This window comes from Brachionichthys hirsutus, chromosome 21 (assembly GCF_040956055.1).
Source record: "Brachionichthys hirsutus isolate HB-005 chromosome 21, CSIRO-AGI_Bhir_v1, whole genome shotgun sequence".
Classification (NCBI taxonomy): domain Eukaryota; kingdom Metazoa; phylum Chordata; class Actinopteri; order Lophiiformes; family Brachionichthyidae; genus Brachionichthys; species Brachionichthys hirsutus.
The window spans coordinates 1477300-1486846 of record NC_090917.1 but is presented as its reverse complement, the minus strand read 5'-3'; the positions used below and the strand labels follow the sequence as shown (position 1 = coordinate 1486846).

At 54.2% G+C, this 9547-nt stretch overlaps 2 protein-coding genes across 2 annotated transcripts; one reads left to right on the top strand and one right to left on the bottom strand.

Annotated features, from left to right (window-relative positions):
- Positions 1-2528: 2528 nt before the first annotated feature.
- timm23a (translocase of inner mitochondrial membrane 23 homolog a (yeast)) lies at positions 2529-4489 on the top strand. The gene is made up of 7 exons (XM_068754470.1): positions 2529-2959; positions 3107-3165; positions 3243-3336; positions 3421-3505; positions 3589-3647; positions 3737-3847; positions 3937-4489. Exons 1-7 carry the CDS (start codon positions 2854-2856, stop codon positions 4053-4055), a joined length of 633 nt encoding a protein of 210 aa, XP_068610571.1. The 5' UTR covers positions 2529-2853; the 3' UTR covers positions 4056-4489.
- A 167-nt stretch (positions 4490-4656) lies between these two features.
- Positions 4657-6596, bottom strand: zgc:112285 (uncharacterized protein LOC561476 homolog). Its single transcript, XM_068754724.1, has 6 exons — positions 6476-6596; positions 6272-6381; positions 5964-6058; positions 5607-5887; positions 4939-5102; positions 4657-4836 (listed from the first exon to the last, which is right to left on the bottom strand). The coding sequence occupies exons 1-6, from the start codon at positions 6594-6596 to the stop codon at positions 4657-4659; spliced, it is 951 nt and encodes a 316-aa protein (XP_068610825.1).
- Positions 6597-9547: the final 2951 nt, after the last annotated feature.

Here is a 9547-nt window from a genome sequence, read left to right as displayed (position 1 = left end):
GGGGGGGGGGCTGGGGAATTGAGGGGAAATTGATTGTGCAAGCGGCTCCCTCAAACATCTGCAGAGTAAATATTACTCAGGATCAAGATTTGTTCCTGAAGTCTGTAAAAAAAAAAAAGGCGTCGCTGAAGAACCAACATGTGTTTAACATCAGCTCCAACGTGCACACATTAGGAATTAAAACACAAAGAGTGTCACGTTTAATCCCGAGTTCCCGAGTTCAAAGCAAAGCTTGTTGGAGTTTTTTTTACATACATTTAAGGCTTCACACACACACACACACACACACACACACACACACACAGGAGGTTCACATGGAGCTTTCTGCGGTGAATGCAGCAGTGGGTGGTTCGCTCGTCCTCTCCCTGCCCTTCCTGCTTTCATTGTGGAGGGGGTTTTAGGGGGGGGGGGGGGAGTGATAGTGAACTTCAGGCTTGGAGCTGAGCCTGGCCTCAACCCCCCAGCCCACCGGATTGCAGAGAGGGACGGGACGTGATGTGACCACGGACGGACAATCCTCTGGACAGGAAGAACCCGAGTGGAAGATATAGAGAAAATAAAGGAGGGACTGTGTGTGTGTGTCATGGATGGGTGGGGTGGGGGTGGGGGTGTGAACGCTTGTGTCTGCTTTTCCTGTTTCCAGTGAAATTTTTGTGTCTTTTTTTTTTTCCTCATTTGTCTTCATGGTGAGAGAAACACTCGTCAAGCATCTGGTAATGTATTCTGTAGATCGGCGCTCAGCGCAGCCAACACCGGGGCCCAGAGCTCACAATCAAAGGCCCCGGCTGCGTGTGTGTGTGTGTGCGTGCATGTGTGTGTGTGTGCGTGTGGAAAGGACAGGTTGATTTACATTACTATATATGCACAGCATTCTCAAAGTAAGGAGCCGCACCACATTTCCTCTTCTTGGTAAATATTTGATGGCGGACTGCAGGAATGATTTTAGAATTCCAGCCGAGTCTTATAAGCTGCTACAAAAGTTGTGTTTCTCCCCCTTGTCCTCTTCCCCTGTAAATAAGGCCAACTCCCCCCCCCCCCCCCCCAACTCCACACACCCCTCTGAGGCAGTTTAAAGACCCAACACTGTCTCCTTGTCTCCTTGACAACCGGCATACACTGGGGTCCTGTCGTGGCCCCTTCTGTCTTTTGTGTTCGGGAGCTCAGAGAGACAGAAAGAAAGCGAGAGAGAGAGAGAGAGAGAGAGAGAGAAACGCAGCGATGGGAAGAGAGGAAATGAAGGAGATGCTGAAAGTAAGACTGGCAGAGAGAGAGAGATGATAAAGATGACATCACAGACATTTCTGCACATTTGGGGTTTGTCGTCCAATGACGATGATGAGGATGAGGATGAGGATGAGGATGTGTGGCAAACTCATTTTGAGAGTTTTACCGGAGAGAGAGAGAGAGAGCGATAAAGAGAGGCCCGGGGCTGAATGGGACATTGTGGGAAAGACAGTGGGCACACTGGGCAGCAATACAGAGAACACTAACTCACAGATCATGCCAGAGAGTCTGAAAAACACCCACCCTGGGCGACAATGGCAAACTTCATCGCTCCACTTGGCCCCTTCTGAATACACACACACACACACAAGTACAAAGACAGAATCCAAATAAGATGCTCTGTTGAGTTTGTGAAATTCAACACACTAAATTCCTTCAGTGCCTCCTCTGTCCCTTTGACTGGCAGCGAATGGCGGGGGCCTCGAGAGTGTGTTTGTGTGGTCTCTGTTGCAACGCGGGCAGCTTTCCAGCAGCTTTAGAGTCACGCACGATGGATGCGGTGCTGAAGAGACCTCTGCTTCCAAGCAGCGCAAACGGCACGATGAGCAATAAACAGGCCAATTTGCTCAAAGGAACGCAGAACAGGTCTGGTTCGTTTTAGGTTATAAAACCAGCTCTCTGCTGCCTCCCCGTGTCACATATGAGGAACAACATATTCTTTTCCTGTCCACTTTTACAGTCAACAACAACTGGTAAGCAACAAACAAAGAAATACACAAATGGAAAAAGAAAAACAGTACAGAAAGGGATATAAAAATAGTTTCTGTTTAGGGCAAATTAAATAATTACACAGAATATAAGGCATCATCACAGAATAGACAACACACAATTACACATGAAAGCCTTTCCTAGTACAGATGAAATCTTAGTTAGCATCAAAACTAGACTAGATAGATAGATAGATAGATAGATAGATAGATAATGTGTTTGTACAGTGTTTGTGCAGTTATTTGTCCCTTGGCCGCTTCCGTAGTCTCCTCTTTAACCGCAGTCAGTTTTCAAACGTGACGTTGCCTTGAATCGCGCGACCTTCGGTTGAGTAAACAGATCCAGGATCTGTGGCAGTCTCGCGAGGGTTTGAGGGCTCAATGACGTTTTCAAGACGGGTTTGTTCGAGAGAAAAGAAGAAGAAAAAGGTTTTTTGTTGCTTCGCGTCACTTTTATTTTGCGTAACTGTCTTAATAATTAGATACATTTGATATTTATTGTTTTGTTTTTTCTTAAATGTACACGACTGGATTTGAGTTACGACAGTCGCAGGCAGGGTCCGGCAGCTGCTTTACGGCAGAGCGTGTTGCTTGCTGGAGGTCAGGGACGTGACAACTCGGACTCCGGTGCTCCTCCACGGAAACCCGCCGTTCTGACCGGTAACACTCAGTCGGTATTGATCACAGATACTGACAGGACTCGTCGGCGATCACGTCGCCTTGGATTTCGAGGTTTACGACACAGTTTACTCCCTTACGTTAGCCAAGTCTGCTCAGCCACCTGCTCGAAGCAGCTAACCCCCCTGGGCACAGTTTTCGCCAGGTGACACCCCCCCCCCCCCCCGGCGGATCTTTTACCAGCATGGACAACAATTCGCAAGGATCGGGGGGACTCCGAGGAGGCCTCGGGGGTCTCTTCGGGGGAGGTGCGCCCGAATACTCGAACACGGAGCTCGCCGGCGTCCCCTGTAAGTATGGTGCAATGCTAAGCTAGCTAGCTTTGGTTAGCTTAAAAGCTAATAGTAGTTATCTGCCGTAGCTATAAGCTAATTAATTAATCTTGATATTAATTACGTGGCGGACCAACTCTGTGACGTTTTATCTTTTCGTTTCAGTGGTTGGAGTGAATCCTCTTTCTCCTTACCTCAACGTGGACCCTCGTTACCTGGTTCAGGTGAGCCTCAAAGGGGGGGATTTGGCTAAAGAACATCGCGGCGTCTCGTCTCGTTTTCTGATGACGTTGCGTTTCAGGACACGGAGGAGTTCATCCTCCCGACCGGCGCCAATAAGACGAGAGGGAGGTTCGAGCTGGCGTTCTTTACCATCGGAGGGTCCTGCATGACGGGCACGTTGAGATGTCGCCTCTCAGCGTCCTTCGCTCGACCCGACCCGCTCACTCGCTGTTTGTGCCTCTTTCCTCCCGCTAAAGGAGCGACGCTGGGGGCTCTGAATGGACTCAGGACGGGCCTGAAGGAGACCCGGGACATGGCGTGGTCCAAACCTCGTAATGTCCAGTAAGTACGGAGTCCAAGTCCAGGTTTAGCCTTAAAGCTACACGTGGATTAAGTTACCTTCTCTCTTTGCCCCCCCCCCCCAGGATTATCAACATGGTGACCCGACAGGGGGCTTCCTGGGCCAACTCTCTGGGCTCTGTCGGTAAGACGTCGGAATGGAAATCCAGAAATGCTGTGACTTCCTCCTGCGAACGCGCCGCCGCTGTCTTTTGTTGTTTGTTTTTTTGCTAGCCTTGTTGTACAGCGTGTTCGGCGTGGCCATCGAGAAGGCGCGGGGGGCCGAGGACGACATCAACACGGTGGCTGCCGGGACGCTGACCGGGATGCTCTTCAAGTCAGGCAGTGAGTCTCCTTCCTTTTGAAGTTCTCTAAAGGCGTCGGACCGGCTCGGTTGATCTCCGAGCCTCACGCCGCCGCTTCCGTGTGTCCAGGTGGCCTAAGGGGGGCCGCCCGGGGAGGCGTGGCCGGGTTGGCGCTGGCCGGGGCCTACGCTCTCTACAGCAACTGGGACCACATCGCCGGCTCCGCCTCGTCCTCCAGGCTGTACTAAAGTCTTCATGCGTCCACATCGGGGCCAAATATCTGTCCAGGATACGACATTTAACCACCCCCCCCCCCCCCTCCCTCTCATGGACTCTTCCAGAAGCATCCTGGGAATTAAATATGTAGACTCTGTTCTGTCAGATGGAGATGATCGAACGTCTTTATCCTGTGAGGGCTTCCTGCCGTTGATGAGGGACAAGAGAGGAGTTTGTGGGAGGGGCTTCGTGGTCTTTGACGCTGGGTTTTAATGAATGAACCCAGGATATTTGGGTTAATGGTGCCAGCGTGAGAGGAGATGTCAGGCGTGTGTGGTTTCGATTTCAAACCCGCAAACGCGGAGCCGAGCCTCGGATCAGTTCTGTTCTATTTATTGTGTCGTCCCGTTGTCTCCGGATACTCGCTGTATTAAAACCAAATAAAAAGAAAATCTGAAAATATTCAACCAAGGCTTTTTGCTTTCCACCAGTTTTATTGTGTGACTACAGACCAGGTGTAAAAGCGGAGTGGAAAACAGCGACCTGCACCTTCAGAGGACGGGAGATTCCGGAAAACGACGAGCTTGGCGTGCTTCTTAGTTGGTCGGCGGGCGTGAAACGGGGCGGAGCCGCTCAGTGCAGGAAGAAGTCCCTGACGCGCGTGGCTTCCATCCAGGCGATGTAGGCGGCGGTCCGAGTGAACACGCTGGGCTTGTTCTCCACGGTGCAGCCGATGGGGCCGAAGCTCACCACGCCGTGCACCTCCCAGCGGTCCTGTCCCAGCTGGCACAGCAGCGGCCCGCCGGAGTCGCCCTGAAGAAGACACGGCCCGGAAACTTTCAGTATTAAAAAAAAAAGTCTCAGAATCATCTTTCTCTCTCCTGATTTAGATTTTTTGCGGGCGTCGATCCGAACCTGGCACGCGGCCGGCGGGCCCTCCTTGTCCCTGAGGCCGGCGCAGATCATGGAGTCCCGGACCCGATCGCCCCAGAACTTTTTCTGCCGGCAGGTTTTGAAGTCGATGATGGGAAGGCGTGCCTGATTTAGGGCTTCTGCCAGAGACACGTTGTCCTTCCCTCCTGAAACGCGTTTGAAACATTTGAGTCGTTGAATGCATCTCTGGGTTCTGACCCGCCTACGTCAGCTTGACCTTTGACACCTGAGCTTTAAACAACAGACAGATGGTGGAAACGTTAAATACGGGACGCCTGAAGAACCACGGAGGCGTGTTTGTTGGGCTAATACGAAAAGGGAGGCCATAAATTCAGTATAAGAATTGTGAAATTGAAATTAATGTTTAACTTTGCAAACTGGTTTTAACGACGTTAATGTTTCATGAAACGTTTGCAGGAGCATTCAAGACTTGGATTTGTTTCCAATCTTTAAATTTTAGTATCTGAATTTCACCAGTCCAATTTCTTTGGAAAATTCTGAACCAACTCGTCAGAAAATTACAAAATAAAATGAATTTGTGAATGAAAATATTCAAAATCTTGAGGCTAAATCTCATTTTGAAAGTGTAATATTTGGTCATAACCGCTAAGATTCAGATTATAACACCCCAGCCCCCCCCCCCCACTCACCCCGGGTGTCCCCCCAGCCGGTGACCCAGCAGTGGTGTCCCGGGCTGAGGCTGGTCTGCTTGCGCGGCAGGCAGGCGTATCGGATGAAGTTCGAGGGCCTGATGTCCGTGGCGGCCTTCACCAGGGCGATGTCGTAGTCCAGCTCGCTGAGAGCCGGGTAACGGAAGTTCTCGTGCCGGTAGATTCTCCTCACCGGGAAAATCCGTTCGGGGATCTCCGAGCGCTTCAGCTGGTGCTTCCCCAGGACGATCCTCCAACTCCCAGCATCCTCAGCTTTACCCCTGAGGGACCAAAGTTCACGTTCAGGCCTTTTGCGCTGACGGCTACGTGTAGCTTTTAGCTGCCGGTTTTCCTTACTTTTGGAAACAGTGAGCCGCGGTGAGGACCCAGTTCTTGTGGACGAGGGTCCCCCCACACACGTGAATGTAATGTTTGCTTCCTCTGGGGCGAACCTGAGGGACAGTGAGACAGCGAGGTGAGACGGGCGCGCTCACCTTCCTCTCCATTCACTTTAATTTGTACGTTTTTGAAGCTGAAAGACGGAGACGATGATGACATCACGGACTACCGAGGGACGCGGAGACGTTCTCGGTTGCCACAACCCGTCCCGCACCACGGCGAAGACCTCCCAGCCTTCATCGTGTCGATGGCAGAATCGGACTGACCTGCAGAGAGACCTGCCAGGGCCAGGAGTGAGGTCTGGCCTCGTTTCCCGACACAATCCTGTCCGCCGTGTTGGGCTTGAAGTGAGCCGCGCCGCAGTCCTTGGGCCAGTCTGTTGGAAACAACGCATTCAGCCGGACCAGAACCCGCGTGTGTGTGTGTGTGCGTGTGTGTGTGTGTGTGTGTGTGTGTGTGTTTACACTCACCCAGGTGGAGCAGCTTGTGTTGCGGCTGGCGTCCCGGGTTGAGCGTGAACGCGGCTGCAGGCCGAGGCGCCTTGCTCAAGAGCAGCAGGAGGAGGAGCAGAGGAGGTCCAGGTAGAGCCATAATCTATCGCAGAATCGCCGGCCTGCTGATGCCCCCCCCCCCCCCCCCCAGGGCTATTTATACCGGGCACGCACGTGTACACAAACGGCACAGGGCGGCGCACACAATGAGCTGGGCCAGAACAGAGGCCCGCCCCGCTGGATTGTTCTGCCACTGAGAGAAAGCGGGTTCGGGGTGGATGACCCATCAGCACTTTCACATACAGTGCACGTGGCATGCACGTGGGACAAAGGCGCTGTACGCAAAAACAAACAAACAACACGCCACACGGTGACCTTGGAGTCACCTTCATCTCTGATTGGACGAATCCCACCCCGGCGGTTCTGTCCAATAGTTTTCACACTATGCAAGAAATGAAGAAGAAGCTACCGCTAATATTTATTTTTGCTAAGCTAACATGGCTCAGGATTCTCTCTTATGTGATGTTACCGTTAGCAGTTTGTGAATTCATGGTTCCCAGAGGATGAATCCTTCGTCTTTTATCTACAGCCACGATGAGGTTCACATTTTTAAGCAAAAAAAAAATACAGAATCTGAAATAAAGAAACATCACCACATCCAAAATCTCCCAACCTATTAGCCTTAGCCTGTAGCGCTGCAAATGTGCGAAGCTAGCATGAAGAATATCATTAAAGTCACGCCTGCTTGTGTTGTTACCGACATGCTAGTTAGCTTTGTGCTAAAGACACTGCGATCCGCCGATTACCTTCAGAAGAAATAACAATAATTCATAAAAAAAAAAACTGAAGAGTGGAGAATAAATCAACATTCAAAGGCCAGAAACAAACAGATCGGTGTAACTATGACAACAATGGCAGCCGTGGAAACCACTGGTGAGCTTTTGATGCGGTGATAGGGGAGAACGTGCCCGACCTCAGCGGGCCCGAAGCTCGCCGGCGTGGCTCGCCAGGTTCACGGGTTCATGAGTGGCGTTTTCACGCAGGCTTGATCAGTCCGTGGCTAATCAATACACTAATCGAGGCCTCCAGGATCAGTCGTCTGCCTTCCGGGAGCCTCCGCACCAGCCCGGCCTCCTCAGAGACCGGATCGCGCTCTTCTTGCTTGCTCCGCCCCCTCGTGAAGGTGCCTTAGGCTCGCCGGTGCCTTCTTCTCTGCGCACCTCCTCTTCAGACGCCGCCGTCTCCTCCTCTTTGCCTCCTCCTCCTCCCCGGCCCCCGTCTTCCCGAGGCGCGTCCTCATCCTCGACCTCCGCCCTGCGGGTCGGGACGGGAGCCTGGGATGGGTGGAGCTCTGGGGCCGCGGCCGTCGCCGCGTTTGATGTGAGAGGAGGCTTCGGCGCCGCCTTCTTCTTCCTTGAGGTGCGCCTCGCCGGCGGCGGGCTGCTCTGGACCTCCAGGTATTTCCGTATAGCTGCGGTCAGAACCTCCCGGCTGGGGGACGCCCCGTGAACGTCCCACGTCATCCCGTTCTCATCCCACTGCACCTGCTTCATGCTGCCTCTCCTCCCCCCCGCCCCGTCGCGCTCCCCTCCCTGGATCCTCAGGCGAGAGCTCCTCCTCTCCAGCTCCTGAGAGGAGGAGAGGCGGAGCGAGGAGCTCCACGCTGGTTCCTCTTCGCCGCCGCTCACCGGGAACATGCTGGAGGACGCCGACACCAGATTGGCGTGCGACCCCATTGAGGACTTAAGGTCCAATCTTGACCCGGGTGGGGAGCCCAGGATGGAGTGGGAGCCCGTGTAGGGGGAGGCCATGTTCCTCGTGAGAGCCCACGGAGAGCTGGCCGGAGCGACGGTCTGCACCGCGGCGTCCGCCCGTTCGACCGGCGTGGTCATTGAGCCCTCGTCCTTAAAGGCCCTCCCGTTTGGCGTCTCCGGGGGGGGCTGTCTGGTCTTCGGGTTGCACCTGCAGCATTCACCCAACCGTGAGTCACTCGCGGAGGAAACCAGGCGCGACCCACCCCGCCCCCGGTCAGGATCACAAGAGGGCGCTCCAGAGTCTTCGGTCTTTATCTGGGACTTCAGCATCAGGTAGCTTAACCTTTGAACCAAGCACCCCACCCCCCCATCCTCTGATAAGGGCGTCGCCGAAGGACCCTGCGGTCCTCCTATGACATCGTCGCCAAGGCAGCCCGGACCTGACGACCCGCTTCCTCCCGCTACGCTAACCGCCGGTGGATGTGCGGGAGGGAACGTAAAAAAGAGCACGCTATTCTCGAGGAAGACGTCTTCCTCTGGGCTGCTGAGCTTGGGAGGGAGGGATGGCGTGGGGGAGGAGGCCCGGGGCGGCGGGGGCAGAGGGGTCGTGGGCGAGGCGGGCCTTGACACGGGACAGTCCGCGGTGAGACTTGAGGGGCGGGAGGTCCCATCTCGCCATACGATGGTCTCTGGAGTGCTGCTGCCGCTGCGTGTGCCGCCGCTACGCTGGCTCCAGCGCTGCCTGTCGGCAAACCAGCGCTCGCCGTGGGCTGGGGGGGCGTGGCCACCCATGCTTTGAACCAACTGCTGGTTCCTGGCGGCGCCAATGTGCTGCCACATCTTGTGCGTCACTGAGTTGGGCTCCGAACGCGTGCTGGCGCTGCGTCTCAGGTCCATCCTTGTCCAGGCCGGGTCCCGCCCTGTCGCCGTGACGACATCCACGGAGCTCTTGGAGAGAGAGAAAATGGGCGCGCAGTCTGCCTCGTCCTCCGACCCCCCAGGTTCACCGGAGACGGAGGTCAGGTGGCCGCTCGAGTAGCGCACCGGCTGGTAGGCGTCGGACGCCGGGCGGCCTCGCCTCGCCATGGACGCGGCGCCGCCTGCCGAGGAAACGCACAAGAGCTTCCGGATTATCCTAATGGGATTACACAATCCAGATTATTTCACTATTACAAAGTACAGATGGATCAAGACGCGTTCAGAAGAGCATCCCCCCCCCCCCCCCCCCAACAAATGGGGCAGAAGACAAATGAGAAAAGAGGCAAACAAAAAATGGATGCCAGCCAGTTTTCTTCCT